The following is a 23,424-nucleotide window of genomic DNA, read 5'->3' on the forward strand; positions in this document are numbered from 1 at the left end:
AAAATTAAAATTTACTCAACTTCAAAAGCAAAAACGATCATAAATAAAATAGTTTTAAAACATCCTAAAACCCTTTTCCCGGTGTCGGTATCCTGTACACGTGCATGCAAGCACAAGCGCACACGTCATAACTGCAGTTACTGTCACGTTATGTTTGTCAGTGTAGATGCAAAAAATTATCTTTCACAGATAAATAAACTTGTATCAGAGGTGTGCGTCAGAAAAGCGGTGATACCGTAACTGTAAACTCAATTTATGAGCCACTTTACGTCAGATGTGCATTTCAGATTAATATTTTATCCATAGATTTATGTACACACACACACACACACACACACACACACACACACACACACACACACACACACACACACACACACTTTTTCACTGTACACAGTTTATATTTTATCCAGACACTATTGCATTTTTAGTTGATTTTTAGTTCAAATATATTCTACATTTACTGTTTTGCACCAGCCAATGGAAACACAAAATCATTTAACTCAATTAAACTAAATTGAAAAGTTTAGCTTTTTTTTTTTTTTTAAATGGAATAAGTTTTTGCCACATATTTGCAATATTCATTCATTTATTTATGTATTTATAATGGCAGTGGGTGGGTAAGTGGGTGGGTTTCACTCGGTTTTTATTTAGTTTTTAACCTGTAAAGAATTTTGTGCCACATTTTTTTGCACTAAAAATGCAATATAAATAAAGTTTGATTGATTGACTGATTGAAAGTTAGAACACCTTCTGACAATTTGGACATGAGAAGTTGTCTTTTCCTAAGATTCTCATACTGTATTAGAGATTCGTGTCATTTCTGCTCCACTGGCAAAACACTAGCAACTTGAGGAAACTACTAAAAATAAAAAAATAAATCCTCCAAACCCTTCTACATACTGCGTGTCGCTCTTCCAGCACCACGGCGCTGGTAATACGTGACGAGGAGCCGGAGCTTGACGGCCCTGCAGTGCTTACTGGTGATTCCTAAGCTATTATGGCAGAAACGTTGTGCGAGTGCAGGGTTCAGCGAACAGTCAATTGATGTAATTACCGAACCGCCTGCTGGCCGGCTCCCGCGGCGTCACACACCAGCAGCAGGATCTTGACGGGGACGCCCTGATGGAGGAACTCTGACGACAGCGTCCCGGACGGGGGCAGCCGCTGTCCTTCGGGACCGGTGGAGTATGGAGACGACGGCAGGCTGTGATGGTACCCTGGGAAGGAGAAACAAGGAAAATGCACGTGAGGGCAAACGTCGCGGCGACGCGCGGCATTTCGTGTTCTCCTTGAAGCACGAGACGAACTGATCGCATGTGCCGAGAATGCCACGAGTGAACTTAACACCTCTAACAAGGACTGCGAGGGAGAATTGAGACGCTCAAAGTGGTGAGACAGCAGCTTTCTATTTGGGGAACAGTGATTCAGAGGGGAGAACAGATGGACCAATGGCTGCCTGCACTCTCAGCAGGAGGTATTATCTGATGCAGCTTCTGCTCCACATCCTGTCCTGGTGGGGTGCCAAGCAGCACCACTCCGCTCTTCTTCTCTCTCTTTTTTTTTTTTCTTTCTTTCTTTCTGCCAGCACAGAAGAGTGTGACTGACTGAGCGAAAAGCCGATATTATAAGATGGCGACGTCTCACTCTCTCTCTCTCTCTCTCTCTCTCTCTCTCACTCTCTCTCTTGGCCTCTGGGCTCGGCGTGCAGGCCCGGGCCGCTCGCCCGAGAAGTTCACGGTGATAAATCACGTCGTAAATTAGACCCGCAGACGCGGAGGTATTGATTGACCACTGCGGGCCGTTCCTTCCCCCGGACCCTGACGTTTCATTAAACGCCGCTGTTTACACCTGACGCATGATTCATCACTGACAAAGCAAATGCCAGAGCCGAGCATCCTGACGGGGGGTCCGGCCCAGGCGGAGCCGCGAGTGCATTAAGACGTGCGCCGCACGAGGGGCGGGACCTATTCAAAACTAGTCACAGACTCCATAAAAAACCTGGCAAAAGCTTCCACATTAAACTTCTGATTGCAGTGTCTTGACCCCTCCGGAGAATGAATTTAAGTACGCCGGGCTTTTCATTTATTAATGTCACTCTAATCAAGCAAGTGATAAAACTTGCTTAATCATGTGCTTTAATTTACACAAGCGGTGACCTCTGACAGTTGTGGGAATGATTTATGGGCGAGAAAATCTCTTTTTAAATTCCCTGTGAAGCGTGTTGGTGAAACGGCAGTGAAATGCAGAGGTCACCTCTCGGCCCCGTCCCTCGGAGATTTACACAAGGAGGCCACGGAGGAACTCTTACATCTCGTCGCTCATTAAATCAAAGTTGGAGGTTTTTTTTAGTTTTTTTTTTTTTATGGTAGCTGTCAAAAAATACAACCACTTGTAGATATATTTTCTCCAAGGCACCTGTCACTGCTCTCCTGGTTTCTTTTTTTTGAAAAAGTTTCTTTTTTCCAAATCTGAGCCAACTTTCACTACTATAATTGTCCTCTCACATCAAATTATATTATTATATTCCATATTTGCATTTGCAAAGTACATGTTTTATTGATTTATCTTCATTTTTAGCGTTTATTCTGGCTGTAATCATTTGATTTTTGGAAAATATATTGACACTTTCACCACGCAAACTCAGCGCCACAGCAAAGAAAAACTTTGAAGTTTAAATTTAAATGGTTATTATGCCACTATTTTACCTCCTCAAGATGAATTTGGCCCCTGAACTGAAACGAGTTTGACACCCCTGGCTTCGAACCTGAAAAGGAAGATAAATTCTCCTTAAAGGTGTCAGCCACAGGAAGCATGTATTTCTCCAGCAGTTAACTGATCAATATGAATAAACCTGGTGCCGCAGTCCAGCAATCCAGAAGAAATAGGAGTCCAACTTCAAGTGAAGACGGGAACTTTGCTTTTATTGACATTGTGTCCATTTACTTTCATGAATATGGAATATCTGCTGTGTCTCAAGGAGGACGGCTTTATACTCGTAAAACAATTCCCTTCATCTGAAATCATTTGCATTGTTAATACTGAATTAATTTGAAAAGATGGTGGCAATCGGCTCAGGAGTTCCCAGATATGCTGCTGTTATAGTAACGTCTTTGGAATCTCTGTTTGCAGACTTTATTCGGTGAATGTTTTCCCCGTCTTGTGCCTCAGATTCTCAATTTGTCACAGATCAGCTCCCATTTTTCTTTTCTTATTCCTGCCAAATTCAGATTTATTTGCAGTAACGCTCCGGTGTGTTTGATAACTTCCTCCAACACATCCGACTCCATCATATCACATTTCATTTTTGCTAGCGCTCCTTTCAATCACTCCGTGGAGAATTCAGGCAAATAAACACGGAAATTAAACATTTCCCCACCAGGTTGTTTTCATGTAAAGCGGATCTAAAGCAAACAAAAACATTTTAATTGTGTGAGAGAAATAACCTATAACACTTAAAAAAAGAAAAAGTTTCAAAACAGGAAGTTGCTATAAATGTTAAGTTCTTGGCTTGAATTCTATAAAACTTACAGAAACTTACAACATCGTATAAAGCTACTGGGAAAACTGTCCAACAATATAATGAGTTATTTTTTCGTGAAAGGCATCAATTAGCTCCACTGACTGGAGGAGAGAATATGACAAAGTGAGTAAGTGAAACACACCAGATCCACTTGTATTTGAAACCTTTTGATGTGTTCTCTATAATTAACTTGCAAGTAAAGTGACAAAACTGTGTTCCAACCATCTGGTCAGGTGGTCTTTATTCAGCCTGTTTCACTGGCTGTATCCTGGTGTAACTGCAGTAATAAATGCAATTTTATTCACAACATTTTGTGGGTTCGTATAAGGGATGTCAAACTCATTTCTGCTCACATGCAGTCGAACCTGTTCACCTTGAGAGGAGAATACTGCCATAACAACCTTTAGATCTAAACTTTAAAGTTTTTCGTGGCACAGAGTATACGTGATGAAAATGTCTATATTCTCCACAAAAACCAATTAGGACCTAAAAATGACAACTACGTCAACAAAAAGCCAATTTTAACCGTCAGTAGAAGCAAGAGAAATATTGAAACGCACTGTAAAAGCTCATTTTGTTTACTTTGTACACCTGATGATCCCGATCTTGTTTTCCAATTCTATGAACTCGTCGCTCCTCCGTCGCACACTCTCCCTTTGTGGAACAGACACACAAGCTGAGCCACACCAAACACAATCAGACTCTGTGAAAGCCCGTAATTAAACAGCTCCTCTTCTAAAGGCATCGACTCGTCTCATTTCCTTCAGCCCTCCGCACTGTCATACTCAAGGTCTTTGATTAAAATGACGAAAAAGAGCTGCAGCCAAATAACAGACGTGACTTGTTTTTTATTAGTGTTTTTTAGCTTGTGCGGGAATATTTTACATTTGAATTGGTAATAAAAATAATCTTTATACTTTAGACAGAATATATGCACAGTGTTTCCTAAAGAGGGCCGATCGTCTCGGTGATATTAGGTTAACCCGGTCGTCAAAATCAACCGTGTCCCTCGTTTATTTCTGCAAGGTCGCGTTTAAAAGAAGTGTTGGTTGGAGACGGCAGTAATAGTGGCTGCTCAATATTTTCCTGCACCCAAGCAATTTTATGAGGTTGAAGAGCTCAGAACAAGAAGCCGGTGCCGGGAGTGAAGGTGAAACATGCAGCGGTGGGAGGATGACATAAGAGATTAATCCAGGAGTTGCAGCGGGGAGTTTGAGAGTTACGAGTAGGAAGGTCACGCCGTCATTGGTTTGCCTTTCGGTTTAAATCCAACGGTATGTCTTCTCTCGCTTCCTCATTCATGGCTCTGTGCCGAGCCCCGCTCACGCAGCCTCTGGCCCACGCGGACGTTTCAAATCTAAACTTACGGCCGTGAGTAACCGTTACCTTGAAATCTGCCGGATAAATCAGTGAAATTCAATCAATCAGTTTTGGTGCGTTCGCGTGAGCGAGGAGACCGACCGCACATTAGCGTGGCGGGACGTAATAAAACAGGGTTGCGGTCACATTTTCTGCTTTAATTGCAGACAAGATGTATTGCATCTGCATTTGGGAGGACCGACCCCAAACTGAACATGTGGCTTAATTCACTGCCCGAGGACGTCGTCCACACTCACAGGAGAGCTCATAAAACTGTTTATATTTGATCTTAAACGAAAGCCCCGGTGAGAGTTATTTATTCTGTGCAGCATCTGAAGCGGTTTTTATTTTAATTTAAGTATTTATGGATAATTGATTAAGTGTTGCTCAAAGAGCAGACCTTTTAGATTCAGTAATTGCTACCGGGGGCATGAGGATCACATTTCTATGGCACCAGAAAGCATAACAGATCATTGCCGGGGAGAAAGAAATGCAATAAAGTTGCATTTATGCAGCACTGTATTTGTGGTATCCTATTTTATGACCCCGTTCTTCTGTACAATATTTTCACTTTACTGCTGAATTGTAGTTTCGTTGCATTAACAACCCAACAGTTGATGTTTATCTTTTGCAGATGCCTCATCTTTGTCGGGGCGATATAAAATCAAACTACTGCAAGTAGATTAACAGATCATTTAGCATCAACAGACGGCGTCACATGAGCCACATCTTGGCTTTAATCCAGCCCCCCCCCACTATTTGGTTTACAATTCATTTAGATGAATGTGGCGGCCTGGATCCGCCTCCAAACTGCATTAACAGAGGTGAGATTCTTGTGTCGGGCCCCTCTGGCTGCTCCACACTGAAGTTCTAAATCTAAAGTTGAGGCTGCCACCGGAGCCCTACCCGAGGAGGTCGAGCTCATGAATCAAGTTAAATGACTTCCACGAACCCCTTTTATAGACTTGTTTTTCAGGTGACGTGGTTACATTTTTTTTTTTGCTTTTGCCGTTTTATTTGTCTTTACTTATTAACTAATGTTTTTCCTCACTGCATTAGATTCAGTGCCTTTATGCAAACCTTTTTGACGTGATCTCCTGTAATGTCTGCGCAGACTTAAGCGTTCAGCAGTGAGAAGTCCGACTGGGAGAATCTCGCTCTTCTAGTTCATAATATGAAGTATTTTATGAGAAAGGTGAAGGTGTTTTGTCTCTCATTCAAAAGAAACGATGAGGTCGAGGGGTGGCGCTACTCCCGGTACCTCGTGATACAATCGCATTACAAAAGGTAATAAGCGTACGCTTTTCTGCAAATACAGCAAGAACACAAATTGGCTGCTATAAGGTGAAAACAACCTCAACCTTTCGCCACCGAGGCTAATAATTTAAGCAGGACTGTGTGTCCGAAATTCCTTCACGCTGTTCCAAATATATTGAATTAATGAGTCTCTTTGAGGTCACAATGACTTTGCGACCAAACAAGAGTCAGAATGTGTTTGAATGGAGTTAAAAAGTGTGCATATTGGATCCGAAGATCTTATTTTAACGCCGAACTTGTCAATCACATAGAAAGAGGATGTTTGTCGATTGTTTCACATTCCAAAAAATGTTTCTGTCCTATGAGTGGCGAGCAAAGCAGCAGAGATCTCTGCCACCTCCAACACACACAAGTCACGAGACAGTCGTGGTAGAAATCAATTGCTTTGGTGAAATAATAACCTATTCACTGGGTTCAGGCTAAAATTTACTTTCCGTGACAGAAATGTATAAACCAGGGTTCTGCGACCTGCGGCTCTGGAGCCACATGTGGTTCTTCAGCTCCCCTGGAGCCTTCATGTTTATTTCGTTTGCATGCCAAACTGATTTTCAGATCTCGAGGTTAAAAACAACTGAGGTGAAACGACGAGAGCCAAGATAGGTGGAACTGCTAAAAAATATATAAAAGCCGAAAACTACTTGAAAATACCGGGAAAAAACGATCAAATTAAAATGAACAAATTTGCAGGTTCGGTTGATTTTTTTTTTGGGAAAAGAAAAAACAAAATGGAAAACATAAAAGAGGCGGGGAAAAGGAAAAGAACAGGGAAAATTGACTAAAATCCTGGTATGGCTACAACTGCTCCACACCCAAAAAACAAACACACAAAGGCTACAAACAGCGAAACAAACAAAGCAGCAAAAATAGACAAAAGCCATGAAATGGCTAAAGTGGACAAAAAACATGAATGCAAGAGGAAAAAAAAAAAAAATCTCTAAAAATGGCTGCCAAACTAAAAAAATATACAATAATGAAGTATATCTAAATTGCAGCTGTGACACTTCAGGAACGCAAACTCTTTTAAAAAAATTTTTTATTCATTATTTCAGATAATTAATCTGTTTTGTGGCTTCAGACAAACGACTCCATGATGTATCTTGAGTTTGTGTTTCTTTGAAAAAACCCAAAATAAAATCTGTAAATTGTTTCTTTGGAATTAACGGGACGGGACTCTGCAGACATTATTACTCCCAATGGTTTGTTGTTGACAGGCACGGTACACGTTGCTTGGGCTGTGATGAACGACTGGTTAGCAACTCACAGAATCGGTATAATTATATACTGTACATATTTAAAGTTAAAGTTTTTTTGTTGTTGCAGGTTTCTGGGTTCATCACGCGTAGGCACAGACGGAAGGCCAAAGCTGCGGCGGCTGCTCGGCGAACGCAACGCCTTCCCTCCGCAGCCTGTGTAGACATTGTGTAAGTTGGGAAGCAAACAAGCTCATATCCCACATTTCCCCCCACCCCTGATAAAATATGATCACGTCTTAAATCTTCTCTCGTGGGGCGAGAACATATCATCTTGAGTGACAGTACAATCTCTGCCGTACGTGCAAGAGTGTTAAGTGGTGACATGGAGCGTCTGAGTCAACCGCTGCAGACTGAGCCAGAGGGAACGGAGGATTTGAGTCTGTGTCAGCATGCAGACCAGACGTACTGTCACCGAGGAGGAGGAGGAGGAGGAGGAGGAGGAGGAGGAGGAGCAGCTCTGTTCTCTCACTGCGGCCGTTGACCAACATGAATTAAGGCACTAAAAGTCCCATTCTTCACGAGGCTCACCGGTGTTGACGCATGGCTGAGACTCAGGAGCCCTCCGAGAGACGACGACAGAGCCGAGCCTATTTGTTTACGACATAAAGCAAAGAAACAAGGGGACGCGACGCACCGAGGTACTTCCCACCGCACATTACGCATTTTACATCGCTGGCTGGGAAACAGATGAAATGAAGACATAAATCTGATCTGCACAGAGGGGGGACGTAATTCACAAAGCTCTTTGTGAAAGCTATATAGCTCTTAATGTGCTCCCCCAGGACCCCCCGCAGGAAGGTGCATCCCCAAAGGGTTTCATTAGGCAAAGTAAATTAACAAAATGGGTTTGTTTGCTTACAGATTTGTGCACGTTCGCCCACATTAAAGCAGGGAAACACATATCCATGTGAGGAGTCCTAACTCTCCAAGACAATAAGAGTTTTGTCGCGTCTAAAAATAGCACCCTCCAAATCGTACCTGAGATCCGCGCAGAGCCCCCTCTGATGTAGAGCGGCGGGGCCTGGAAGGCGTAGATGACGTCGTTCTCCGCTATGCTAGTTAGGTCGTCTTCATCAAAGAAGGAGCGCTGGAAGCCTGTGGAGTAAACCTCAGTCAGGATCACCTGCAAGTCAAGAGAGAGACACACACACACAACCGGGAGTTAGTCCCTCACTGCAGGCTCCACTACAAGTCTTATATAACACAGCGGGGGTGAACTTTGACCCCCACTCCTCTCTGATCTGAGCTTAATGTATCGTGGACACAGCGAGTCCACTTTTATGTGGAAGTTTTAAGCGAGTATTTGCCGCTGCTTTCACGTTACCTGGTCCGGGGAGATTTTCCCCTCGTCGGCCACGATCCTCCTCAGGTAGGCCACGGAGCCGAACAGAGGCACCGTCATCCCGACCCGCAGGTACCTCTGTCCTTTGGTGCTGAACACCAGCGTCACACACAACGGCCTGCCCGGGGACAAAGACGCGCAATCAGTGTCAGGAAGACAAACCCCCAACCAAGCAAATTTTCACTTTGATTTCTGCGGCATTTCCACCACAGCCTCCGCCGCCGCCAAGGAGGGACAAAAGAAGACTTTCATGAATAAATCAATACACTTTAACATTAATAATAGATCATTAGGACTTAGTTTTTATGTGTGTGAAATAATGGAATCTCTATTGCATTTTTAAAAAACGAGGAGCGCTCGGCTGTGACCTCTCTGGCGGCGAACGCTGACATGAGTAGGGTGCTGGGACGTAATGGCTTCTTTGAATAAGAGCACACAGAGGAGACGCATGAACTCGCTCGGGTACCGGTGGGTGTTGATTGCCTGCAGACTTTGATGCAGAGCGATGAAGATGGTGAGAGGCGTAGCTATAGAAGTTTTATTTGACTATATTTCGATGTGAAAGAAGGATGGGATTGATAATGGTAGATGGGTAACGGCTGGGAAGTCATGACAAACATTGTTGTTATTGTGCTCATGCGTGTGCAAAAGAACTATTTACTTTGGCTGTTGTGAGCACGTGCAGGAGCAGCGTTTTCAACATATTTCTGCAAACAGGAACTTGAGATAAACTTTTCCCATCTTTCCTTTTAAACATTAAAATCTACCCAGAATGTTTCTTATGAATGCGGCAGTGGAGTGACCATGATCATTCTCATATAAAAATTTTTTTTAAATAAATAATGAGGCAAATGTTGTGAGTTTGAGCTGTTCTGTGTGAGTTTGCATGTTTTCTCCGGGTCGAACATGTCCAAAAACAAATATGTGAGGGAGTTTGATGACTGAGAATTGCCTGTAAATCCGAATATTTACTTAAAATATTGCCATAATAGAAAACTGCAGATTATCTGATACTAACAGTTTTGTTATTATTTAACTGTATTATCCTGCACAAGTTTGCTCTTCACTAGTGTGAGAGATTGAATTTTCTTGCTGCTTTTATATTGTATTCATGCAACAATGAAGTTATTTTAATCATATTTATGACAAAAAGCTCTCCGTCCAACTGAACTAAACATACTTTATAATCCTCGATAGCTGGATTAGCCTTTTCTAGACACTGCATTAAACAATATTTAATGACAAAAAGATTACTTCATTGAATTAGGCAAAAGCTGGAAGACAAGTTGATGAAGTATAAACTGATTTGGATAAAGTTACGAGCAACAATCTCAACCTGGATATATCTACAGTTTTCATGCCACGTCGTGAGCTTCGTGTTTCCATCTGAGATCTGCCGTTTGGTGGGTTCCCTTTGTTCTGTTCATATTCAAATCAAGCATTAATATTCATATTTATAACTAGCACATCTGAGGTGCAGTATGTAATGGGAATAGAAATGCTCTGTGAAAGTATGTTAGAAGCAGCATGACAATAGAGCCCCGGAGCTTTATCAACCTTGACTCATAATAATATAGCAAACAGGAATGAATCAACATCTGAAGCATATTCGGTTGTATGAAAACATTTGTTTTTTTAAAAATAGAAACAGTCTACCTGTTTAAAGTCAGTCATTGATATAAAAAGAAACGTCATCAGCATATAGATTACATTAAAATTCAGTTTACGGTCAGAAGCTATTGTTGCCCCTTAGAAGCAACTTACATGTACGAGTTCAGCAATATTGTCCTCAAGCCTTTTCACTGCAGTTTTTTATGGAATCACAGGAAACCTGAAGGCTGTTTCTGGTATAAACTTTGAGTTTCGAGCCTCCTCCATTACATTTCCGGAGGATTGAGATCTCGGCCTTGACAGGTCCATTCCATTACCCCGTATATGCCTTCGATCTCAGTCCATCCCCTGTGGATTTGTTGCTGCGCTGCAATTTTTTGCTCAAACGTTCCTTTTTGGAAAACAAAGGGTTTTTCCTGGCACGGCTCTCGTGCAGAGTCAAATTCGGGGAATCTGATCGCAGGCTTCGACATAAACTGCTGCAGCGCTACCTGCAAATCCCAGGATGAGGTTTTTGCTCTTCGTTCAGGCCCTTTTCCCTTCATCAAACAATCTGCTCTCGGGCCGAGCTCGCTGAGGCGGTCAGCGCCGGACAAATTGGCAGCCTTTTCAAATCCGCACCACTTGTAGATCATTTCCCCTGCAGTGGAATAATTTATTTCACATAATTTGGAGATCCTTTTAAATCCCCCACCAGACTCGTAGGCACCCACAACCTTTTACAGAGGACTTTGGAGAGCTCTTTAGATTTTGGCATGATGAGAACACATTCTTCAATTCTTCAAAGGCCCTTGAGCAGGAGCTTTAAATAAGACAGGTTTCACTGGTCTCATTACTTTTATTAGAAAAGGTGGGGGAGCACAAACGTGCTGGCTGGGAATCAAACCGACGACTTCCTGCTGATGGCATGTGTTGGTACGTGTACAGATAACAGGGTAAAATATACAGCAGTCGGGCACATTTTCATTAATATTGGAAGTCGGTTCTCGAGCTTTGACTTAATCTTTATATGTAAACATTCTCCAGTATCTGGACGTGACGCTTGATAGTGGAAGAAAATTCAGAGAAGTTTCACGTTCAGAGGACGATCAAAATGGAAATGGAAACGTCAGAAAACATCAGTTGGGTTTTGTTTTTTTTTTTGTCTTTTTTTTGCTCAAATCAGAATCTGCTGTATGAAAGAAATGTATCCCTGCATGTGATCCCGATGATTATGTAGTAAAGGGAAAGGCGCTGTTAAATTCACAGGAGTGAGCTTTGTTATTGTTGCTGATCTACAGTATTTGTATGAGCATAAAAACTACCGACTGCGATGATACTACACATGTGCAGTACTCAATGTTTCAGAAAAGTTACATTTCCCCTGTGGACACCGGAATGTTTTGAAAATCTTGAAGCATGAAAGCTGTTTTTTTTCCCCACAAAATGCCATTTTCATTGACTCTCAGTGTTTTTATTGTGTAAACCAATGAATGTTGGGCCTTATTGTCAGACATGTTAGGAATAAATTGAGATTTTTTCTCTGAAGATATCCACAAACTGTCTTCATATCGAAACAATGCAAGTCTTGATGGCCAGATCAGATTTGCTGTCAAAATGTGTTTTTTTGACCGTGCAGTTACACATATCTTATCAAGTGACCCATTCTATTCTCGAAATATCTGATTTATTTCCGCCTATGAATTAGGCTCGTATCTGATGTCAAAATATCTGAACGCTTGCATCATTTTTCCTACTTACACTGCCCAAAATCGTATCTGATCTGTGCCACATAAGAGCAGAAATGTGGAATTGGGTCACAATACACGGACTCAATGGTAGCGTGTACCTTTAGTACTTGGATATGAGGTCTAAAATCTAAAATATTAAAGCGTACTTCCTGTGTTTTATTTCATTTATGATAATGACAATAAATGCTTTGTCATATCACATGTATTTACATTTTGAATCGGAAACTTCACTTGCTGGGTGAAACAAAAACCACTGCTTTCATGGGACTGGGTGTGTACTGTAAACAAAAGTCCCCCAAAACAAGAAGAGCACAACACGACATGCCAAGGGACAGAGGCCAATGTTTGGACTGCCAACCAGGGCAAATGCTGCTTTGGTGACAAACACTTTGTTTATGGCTTATGGACGTCATCCAGATGAGATCCACCGCAATTCTTTCACACAAGGAATTATACTTAAAAACAAAACAAAACAACAAAACAAAAACATTTTCAAAGACAATCCATCTGCTTCCTCCTCTGTTTATCCCTTCAAAAGCATTTTCTTTCACCTGATCTGCCACAAACTTTAAAGGATGGTAACAAATACTCTCATCTTGGTACTCTCTCAGAACCAAGCTCTTAAAAACCATTTCCCAAATTAGAAAGGTTGTTGGCTGAACTATATTACAGAGTAAGACCTGAAAGAGGAAGAACTCATACAAATCCTTAAAGAAGTAATCAACACACCTCCGAGTGTCAATCATGAATTCAACTTCACTGTGAGGCGATGTGTTGTATAGATAATATAACCCAAACCACAAAGCTCTGCCAATCAGAGCCTTTATTTTGTTTACTGAATATTTGTACTAGGAGGTAAATGCACATATTTTGATTTTATAATGAGATCAGATAAACTAAACTTACCAACCTTTTCCCCTTGAGGCTAGTTTAGCTGTACAACCCTGATTTCTCACATCAAGTAGTGATTTACGGTTGAACGTCATGAACTTGGTACACCGAAGTATCAACCTAATATCTTTATCATTAAGTTAGAGCTGTTGTGTTTTCATTTGATTTTTTCCATACACCAGTTTTCATTTGATTTTAGAATTTCTCATTGAACCAGCGAGGACCGGCTGGAGACTGTGAATGTTAACTGCTGAGATCTATGACAAAATGAAGCAGAACTCTTAAAGGCACCTAGTTGACAGGACCAGGTTTGGCTCATAATAATCAGAAAACTTTATGACTAAATTGATAAAGTAACTCCCCCTTTAAATTAACACAATTAACTCAATGGTGAAAGAGATATCTCATTGTAAAGTAACTTATTTAACTATTTAGTTATTCCCAAAAAATCAAACTGTAGAATTAAACTTATATACAAACCAATAATAACAAATAACTGATATTTATCAGGTTATTACATGTAAAGCTTATTTGATCATTTCAATCTACTAAAATAAACTGAAAAGTTCAGCACTTCGATTGCTTGTTTTTTTTTTTAATCATGATTTCCTCTCGAAACTTAAAGTTTGAGCAAGAAACCATCGTGTTCTATCCTATATATCCTCCATGTTAGATTCATACAGATCCAGATGAAGCTTTCTCTATAATCTGTATTTCTTTCCATCTCCTGGACGCTTATGGATACAAAACAGAGTTGCCGTTAATCAAATCTTTTCATCTTCTTGCAGAAGGCTAATGATGGTTTTCCTTGCATTCTTCTTTTAGGTGTGTTACATAACTCCAGGCTGTTGTGCAGAGGATGCTGGGTAATAATCCATCTGTCACTGCAGCTATATATTAAAAAAGTGGCTTGAGAATGGTCGTACTGATAGTTTATGTCTTTAGTTGGATGCCTCGGCGTGTAATACTGCACCAAAATAAGTGCTGAAGCTCAAAAAAAGTTGAATATCGACGCTCAAGTTATACAATTATGTCCAAGTTTGTGTTTGTGCAGAAGCGTCACCGGCAACTTCATAAGAACAAGTCAAACTGTTGGACTTAATTGCCACAACATTATGACAGTGAGGATTAAAGTGAAAAGCCAGCGTTTTCCCCAAACAAGCCCGATGTGTGCATATTGATGTGTAAAACAGCACAGGAAAAGGATTGAGGTAAAAAAAAAAGAAATACAAAAGAGTCAATGGGGTGTCCCTTCTGGAAAATGTGAGGACTTCCTGAACAGCCGGGCCCTCGTTGACCTGAGGTGCAGGCTGAGAGCGAGCTGTGATGTACAGTTGAATAAGACATTGTTGGTCCAGGCTGAGAGGGTTTTCCATCAGCTTTCCTCTCTGATCCCAGCTCATTCTGCTCAACAATGACTCCTGCTCCTATTCTGTGTGTGGCGTATGAATAAAGCTCAGTTTTTTCTTTCCAGCCTCCTAATCTTATTTTGAATGTACTAAATCAAGCTTAAAGAATCAATACAATTTCCTTTTCCTTGTATTTAAATCATCATTTTTTTAATTTACTTTGTTGTTTCCATAGAGTGGCTGGCCAATTTCATTCATTTTTTCCAAATAAAAAGTAGTACTATTTTATTGTCACTAACTTTAAATGGAACCATACATGTGTCGGATGTGATTAACATGTTCAGTAGGACATTACAAAACCAAAAAACAAAAACGATCTGAATCAAGTAAAAGGAAACTGAACGTCTCGCTCTTGATTCAATTGGAATTACTATGACGGCGAGTCGTCACCATAAATTCCACCATCTTGACCCGATAGAAAGAAGTTGGACACTATTATTCAATATTTTTGATTTAAAAAAAAATGAAACTACAACCCCACCAAAGCTATGTAGTTTATCTGATAACTTTGTCCTTGAAAGTTTCCTGTCTGAGGCAGAAAATGATGATTTATTTGAGCAGGTTTAGCCTAATGAGGCGCGTTTTGGCTCGTCTTGTCCTAAATCCCAAGGTTGGTGGTTGAATTCCCAGCTCCACGGTGCCAAATTATCCTTGGTCGAGACACAAGGAGCAAGCCGCACCGTTGGGATCGGGCGGGAGGCTGGTGCGTGAAGGTGTGTGCGACGGGCCTTGAGGCTGCAGAAGCGGATCTCAGATGACACACGGACGCCGTTACGCGGCGCGGCGGCGCTCACCTGGTCTGGCGGAGCGGGATGGGGAGCGAGATGCAGAGGAAAGGGTCGAAGGTGTTGCTCTGCTTCAGGCAGTGTGGGCACGTCAGTGAAGACCTGAGGAAAGAAAGAAAGAAAAAAAACAAAGAGAGAGAAAAAGTGAAATTTGTGGAGGAGACGGAACCGCTCAGCTATGCTGACTCGACACAAATTAATCTCACAGTCCTCCTGATTAATCCTGGCAGGGAAGGAGAAAGTTTAATCTAGTTACACAAGCGAACAGCAGGGTGAAAGCTGAACACCGTGTTCAGTTCAGGTGTTTTGATCTGATTGTGAGAGGGGGAAAAAAAAGTAAAAGAGATGAATGATGTAACCGGTGTGAATGAGAGGGGCACGGGATGGGGGTGGGGTGGTAGCTGAAGCACCCCCCCCTCCCCTCCTTTCTAACCAGATGAAGCCGTTTCCATCTTGTTGCATCACTTTCGATGCTCATGGGACGTCATTATAGGATCCCGAACAGACGAAAATTAGCGAACGCTCCCGACTGATGATCTTTGTGAATGCGGAGGAGTGAACTGAAGGGGATTTATATTCCAACTGTTTTCCAATAAGCACCTTTTGTTCACGATTCTTTCCATTAATCCTCCTCAATTCCACTGGAAGAAACAAGTCAATGCAGTGAGCTGGCTGAGCGCCAGCTGGGGTAAATGGGCAGATTGCTGAAAGGTACTTTGTGAAATGTTTAGCCTCTCAAATAAATCTTTTGTTCGGTATACTGTGTTAATATGTGCAGAATTCCTAGATAAGACTTCTGGGCCTAATTTAATAAGTATTTGTTTAAAATTAAAATAAAGCACAGCCTACGTCCATTCAATTAGTGTCAGTTGTTGTGGTAGCAAGTTTGCCTCCCTCATCTCGTGCTTATTCATTTCTATAAAAAAAACTAGAAAGTTCTTCAGCCGTGGAGAACAGGGAGCCAGAGTGCGTCATAAAGAAACCACAACCAAAGAAGTCCAGCTGTATTTTAACCCGTGTAAAGTTCAGTTTGACATTAATTGACTCAAACTGACCACGACGTACTTCACATTGTTTTTAACCTCAATTACCATTGAATTAAGTGATGCTTGAAATGTATTCGCCAAATCAACATCAACACGCACGCACAAATGCGATCAACAGCCGAGAGTTTTCGGATAAACACTGAAAATGAGCAAGTAAGCAAGTGTAAGAACCTAAAGCGTTCTTCTGGGGACGGTCTGATAAGTTCTACCCGACGTGCTCCGATCCCGAACATGCCAGCAGTTAATCGTCTGAGCTGCGCTGGCGGGCTCAATCCCAAAACCTCAACGGATATTTTCACTAGATACATACATTTACTGTATATCTAGAAGCTATAACCACTTTTTAATTTGCATTCTGGGAGCCGAGCTCGAGGCAAGAGGTTTAGGTAGGCAACAGTGGAAACTCTGAAGTTTAATTTTCCAAGCCAGATGGAAATTTATCTAGTGGGTGGGGAAAAAAGGGAATAAAACCATTGTCTAGGGCGCAGTTTCGGAGCGTCCACATTATAACGCGGTGGTTTCACTTTGCTGATCTCTGGCATGACTTTGCGAGACCCCAGTAAGTGAAGGATGTGCGACTGGAAAGCGTATCCAGGTACGACTATATTCCCACCGATTCTGCGTCTCTGCTTTCAACCGCCCCGGATACAGTGACACGGCAGAAGATCCACCGGGGAAAACTCCAGGGCGGAGGTGTTACAGTCATTACTCTGATTTAACTCTTCATTTCTTTTACTATCATCATGGCAGATATAAATCTGAAACGAAGTGAGAGGAAATCATTTTTTACCAGTGACACTTTGATTCACCTCCTCGACCGCAACAGTAAGAAACGCAGCGCGCTGCACATAAATTGATAATGGACTTATGGGAAGCATAACCCAGGAGCAATAAAGTGCAGGGTGGTACATCATAATAAACATTTCAGGCTACATTTCTGCACAATGCAGTCAGGCCAACAGAATGAATTTTTCTTAGTGTTTGTTTTTTTTAATCAGACTAAGAAATGTGGAAAGGTTGAGTATAACTGGGGAAAAAAACAAAAAAAAGATTACAAATGAAACGAAAAAGTTTTATGTCAATGACAAAGTTACAAAGGAGGCCAGGATTAATTATACCAAAAAATAATGTTTTCATGATTGGAGCCACATGATTTGTTGCACGAACATAACCAAAGAGCAGTGATGTAAATTAGGCTTCACAATATTCATTAAATAAATATTAATTTATCATATGAACAATGTTCAGTATACAGATCACAAGACACTGGCTTGACTGCAATAAATTCTGTTTCCATAAGAAAGAAAAATGAGGTAAAATTTGATAAATTCATGAAAATTGTGCAATTGACGAATAAGAAAAAGAGGAATCGATTGACAGCTTAAATAAGTTAAAACCTGGTGGCCACAGTGCAGAAGTTGAAAGCTCAAAAAAAAAAACAAAAAAAAAAAACAAGGAAAAGTGACAAAAATACTGAACTTATAGACCTGCAGGGACAAAAAAATGAATACATCAAGTGAGAAAGACAGGGTCCAGTCACAGTTGGTGTAAATTAGGGGGCAAGCGAAAGAGCACTGTTACTTGGGAAAAAAAAATCTCAAAGCACAAAGGAAGTAATATCCTGTAATTTTCTTAAGCGCTTGTATTTATCGCGACACTTCGCAAAACCTTTGTTGTGTTTTGAGTGTCCGTTCACACGACGATGGAGCTCAGAGCCACTTAAAGACCCACTGCTGGTCGAGTCACTTGGAAATAGTAATTTCATTACTTCTATGAGAAAGTAATCCAGTAACTTTACTGATGCCTTATTTTCAAAGGTAAATATTTAGTTTACTTTTTTAGTTACTTTTCAAAAACATGATGCACAACCTGAATATGCCATGAAGCAATGGACCTTTCAGAATCTTTCTATGAGTTCTGCAGACTCCATCATATGAAACTGAATCGAATGAAACGGTCTTTTTTCATCAATCTGTTTTCTTCGTTTCAATCTTTTAACTTTGTTATTTAACTACTATCTTGGCGGCTTCCAGAGTGTCACGACTCCCAGTTCATATTCTCCTGGTGACTTGGTAGTTTTATAGTTGAGCGTTTACCGTAATTACAATCCAACTTCATCGTCTGTCCATATGAATGCCCGTGGATCCGCCATTGTTAATTTCTATCGCATATTGTTCTCTGCAGCCTGTGTGTGTGGTTTCATTACCAAAGGAAGAACAGCAGAGCCCACTTGTGGCCCAACTTGAAAACTACACTGTTAAAAATTTCAGCCGTTTCCCTGAAAACGGACGTCGTTTTCAAAATGTTGCAGTATAAACATGAAACCTTCCTGAAACAAAAACGCAAGAATGATGCATTTTCCACATGAAACCTTGCCGTGTATAACGGGGCCTCTATATTATCACAAATCGGTTGTTCCTTCATGGATAAAATCCTCCATTATGAAGCAATTTGTGCACTTTCACACATAAGAAAATGAAACAAAACTCAAACCTATCTTCCGATTCTTCACCCGAAATCACGGAAACTTTGTGACCTTGACATGGGACCATGGGAAAGGAGGGCGTGGATGAGCCGTTCCAATGTGCTTTCCTTACAGAAGGGCACCTGACAGACTCAGCAGGGGAGCAGAGAGCGGGGAGGAGGGAGCAGGGAGGAGGGGGCGGGGAGGAGGGGGCGAATAAAGCTCTATTCAAGCAAACCCAGCTGACACGGGCTCTTAGTGGCTCTCTCCCTCTTGGCAGAGTAGAATGGCTGCCCTACGGATGTCTTATTCTCGCCAGGAAACAGTGAGGGGAGCTGCACTCCGTGCATACAAATCACACTCAGCCCTCCACTAAAACATAGATGCGGGAGCGCTGGGTTGCTTTAAAACACTTAAAAAAAAAAAGAAAAAAAGGAGGAAGAGGTGATTTTCTGGTGATGCTCTAATGGAGGAAGCGTGCAGAGGTTGAGAGCTCTGTATCCCCCCCCCCCACCCATTCACCTCTCCGTCTGGGACGCAGCCATGCTGAAGAGTCTGGGCTTGAGGCTTTGCACTACAACACATCAGTCAGGCAGCTTGATCTGATTCATTTCCTTTCCAGAAGCTATTAAAAAAAAAAAAAACTAAATGTCTCAGGTTAAAATTAAATCAGCCGCGGCTAACTCTCCTCACAAGGCCTGGCAGCCGTCCTCCGCGGGGGGATAAAGGGGACTTTATAAAACCCCGTTAATGTTCTGGAATTGAAAAGGCATAAACCTTAATGTGCATCTCATAATCTCTAATTGAGATTATGATGCGGATATAATAGCAGTTAAAAACAGGGGTCGTAAACAGGGTGGCCGATCTTTATTCTGCAAATCACAGCAAATGAGGAGCCGAGATGAAAACAACAGTCACACAGTCCAGCTGATCCAGAGAGGAGAGGACAGGAGAGGTTGTTCCAGAGAAAGAGGTGGTAAGACGAGCTCGCCGCTCCGGCACAAAACTGCTCCGTGTTTGTAATCTGAAACGCTCGGCTGCCCGTCACTTCTCTGCAGCGAACGCAGACGTTTTCACTGCAGCCTCCTGCAACCGCTGTGACGCCATCGTGGTCACGTGCAAAAAAAACTAAAGAAAATCCCGCCGTTTAAACTTTGTACACATATTTGGATTTTCAAGAACTTGATCGTCTCCGAACCGTCTGGTGATTTTGGCAACAAACAACCAATATCTATTTTTGTCTTTTTTGTCATAATATCAATCAATCTTTTTCACAGCCTCTCTAAGGTGTGCTGATCCTACTACTACTACCACCACTACTCCTGCTACCAGTACTACTATAGAACCACCTCTGCTGCTACTACTACTACTACTACTATGCGACGACTACTAGTATTCTACTTTTACTCCTACTCCTGCAACCACGACCACTACTTCTACTATTACTTCTACTTTTACTACTTCTCCTGCTACCACCACTACTACTATTACCACTACTCCTGCTATTACTACTGCTATCTACTGTTTCTACCACTACTTTTAATACTACTCCTGCTACCATCACTACTAGTACCATCCGACTACTGCTCGTATTACTACCACTACTACAGTACTACTACTATTACCACTACTACCACTACCACTACTCCTGCTACTACTACTGCTATCTACTGCTTCTACTACTTCTACTTCTACTAGTAGTATTACTCTCATTACAGCTACTACTACTACCACCACTAACACACGTTGGGATCCGTTTCCTAACAGTTTTCAGTGTCTCGGAGCGTCGTCGTGTAAACAGACTCTCCAACGACGAAAGTTTATCGTTTTGACTTAAAAACGTCGTCATGGAAACGCGGCCTCGGCCTCGGGATTCAGAGACGGCAGTCAAGAAATGTTTGTCCAACCAACTTCAGCAATCGCTCCCATTTGAAGCGTCTGAGCTTTGCTGCCTTTCCTCCACTGGTGAACCAGACTCTTCTTCTTGCTTCCGCTCCTCTGTGAAGGTTTGAGTGAAGCCCACCCAGTACACACATATATATATATATATATATATATATATATATACGTACTCTGCAAAGAGAGTCTCAGCCACTCTGGCTGGCTGGGACAGTGTTTGAGTGGGAGACGGCCTGGCAGGCGGCTGCTTCCTCGTAGACACACCCAGGGTGTCACAGCTGAAACATTTGACAGAGAGGCTAGCAATTAGGAGACGCGCTCTGACAGATGTATTACTGGCAAGTCACACCGAGCCGCCAGTTTCTCCGAGGAATTAGCAGATGGGGGAAGGTGCAGACGACGGAGATATCGGCAGCTCAGGAGAAATGTGAGATCGAAGAACTCCAGTTTTTTTTCCCACAAAGATTTGGGGGTATAGATTAGAAGTGTTCCTGCTTTAAGGAGATGCACGGGATGGATAATATGTTTGGTGAATATCTGACTGTCATCATTCAGTGATCACTTGTAAACACACGCATGTTTTCATGATGTGGGGAGTTCAACACCTGCAAAGAGGTCGACACAGCAATATGCCATATGACGTAGTGTGCAGTCTAGCACACTTTATGCAGGATCTTAGTAAACCAGGTGATTAAGTAGAGTAAAACCAGCAGCAGAAGGTAGTTTCTTCTAATCTGTGGTTACTTCATGCCAGTTTCAAGCAAATGTGCCTGATATGTGTGTAACAGCAGTGAGCACTTCATTCATGACACAGCCCAATGTGACACCGTAACCTCTTGATATTTCTTTCTACTCTGTAGTAAGTAGGGCAACTTCAATGTTTCCACCTTTAGTTAAGCTTGAGGGCATCTACAAAACATCATCATCACAGAAAACTGTAAAAAGAAACTTTGTTTGTGGCAAAGTATTTTGTATATTAGGGGAAAGACGCATCTCATTAGATATTTTCTTTTTTTAAATTTTCTTTTTTAAAGCTACCAAACCTACTAAAATCTCCTTAGACGAGACCAGAAGTGTATCTGCCAGACAAATTCGACTTCTGAGCGACGCTCGCTCCTCAGCCGGGTACAGCTGACAGATGTATACATAATGAAGAAAATTAACTGCCTCTTTATCTCTGGGATGAGTGACTGATGGGAGTCATGAGGACATCCAGCTGCACGTGAAAGAGGGCGGAGGCTTCCCAGTGGTTCATCAAGAAGCAAGCGCGAACCGTTTGGGAGGGGAAAAAAATCCCGCGCAATGATTGGAAATAAAGGTATTACAACTGAAGGGAGAAAATACTTGACCGTTGGCACTGCTAACAACCCTAATTATTTCAGTACAATAGGTAAACACTCTGAATAAGTGCTTGTACTAAAGGGATTTCTCTTCCTCTCGCAGGCACAGAGGGTAGGGAGCCAGTGCAGTTTTTCATCAGGCTTTTTTCAGAATTACTGCTCCTGTCAGGTTGGTAATTACTAGTTTGTGTGTGGGAGAGTGTGTGTGTGTGTGGTTCGGCATTGCTGATGTTGTGGAGACTTTAAAACTGTTTATGCTTCTCACATTATGCAGACAAATGGTGACCCAAAAAAAAAAAAAAAAGAAGCAACCCCTCATAATGTCGATTAAATCTTTAGGCGAAATCGTGGGTTTAGTGAACAGAAGCATAAAATATTTACAATGAATGAAGGAAATACATGTACTAGTAAATCACTGTGGCTTTACAGGCCACCGGGAGTGGAGAGCTGTTAGTGTGCTGCTTAAGCAGGGGATTTGATTTCCCAGCAGATGCGTGTGAGGTGCGTTTGGAGAACTCACTTGTACTGCGCCTGGAAGTGTTCCTGGACGAAGCTGTGCTGGACTCTGGGCTGCTGGGACGGCACCGGGTCGGGAGGCGGCGCCTCGTCAGCTCCTCCGACGGCGGCCTGGGGCACAGAGAAGGCCGACCGTGAGCGCAGCGTTCTGATTATCAGTCACAAAGTTTGTGCTTTTTTTTTTTTTTTTTTTAATTCATTTTCTTCCTGCACGTGTTTCTTCATTGAAAACTGGCGGGGAAGCACTGACCTAAACGTAACTCCCTGAGAGAGCCCGCGTCTTTATTCTTTTATCGACTCACCTCACAACAGAGGGGACGATGGCCTTGGATGGAGATAAAAGAGGGAGATAAAAAATAAAAAATAAAAAATCCTAATCACTGAAGTACTTGCAAGGACACAACACTAATGCGTGGGATGTCTCACGCTGGGAGTGTCTCCTGAGCACTGCAGCGAGGCAATGACACAGCAGCCATAAACACATTTCACAGACTAATGAGCTCCTTTAAGGGGAACGTCACACAACTTAAACATTCTAAAACTGTGTGAAACAATGAACAACACGACACAAAGAGATTAGGGTCTACTTAACACACAATTAGATTAGTCATACTGTTTTCTCTGTTGCTGTTGTTCAGAGAAATAATATAAAATGTGTAAAATAGTACAGCGTGCGCTCCATTTCAGACACTAACAACCGTCTGTAAACCATCTCACATAAAACTAATGATTCAAAGTCAAGGCGAGTCACTACAGCTCGTCTTCAATAGGTTAGTTTTCTTTCATTCATTGACAAAGAGGAGGCAAACAAGTCAATACAATACAAAGGAAAAGTTTTCAAACTTATGCATGGAAGAGAGCAGCAGGAAGAATGAATTAATGTAATCTGCCCCTTTATATCCCACAATCAGTTTACAAACACCTTCAAACAAAGTGACT

At 41.9% G+C, this 23,424-nt stretch overlaps 1 protein-coding gene across 1 annotated transcript in view; it reads right to left on the reverse strand.

The window, feature by feature from the left end:
- The window catches only part of usp43b (ubiquitin specific peptidase 43b), a 72,093-nt gene that overhangs the window by 18,675 nt on the left and 29,994 nt on the right, over positions 1-23,424 (reverse strand). Inside the window, exons 3-7 of the mRNA XM_080488738.1 lie at positions 22,490-22,596; positions 15,230-15,322; positions 8,777-8,912; positions 8,431-8,575; positions 1,058-1,220 (exon numbers count right to left, since the gene is read on the reverse strand). Of these exons, the coding sequence (XP_080344864.1) occupies positions 1,058-1,220; positions 8,431-8,575; positions 8,777-8,912; positions 15,230-15,322; positions 22,490-22,596 (644 nt within the window). The remainder of the gene's footprint in view (positions 1-1,057; positions 1,221-8,430; positions 8,576-8,776; positions 8,913-15,229; positions 15,323-22,489; positions 22,597-23,424) is intronic.

Source organism: Lipophrys pholis (assembly GCF_963383615.2).
Source record: "Lipophrys pholis genome assembly, chromosome: 19".
Taxonomy (NCBI): Eukaryota; Metazoa; Chordata; class Actinopteri; order Blenniiformes; family Blenniidae; genus Lipophrys; species Lipophrys pholis.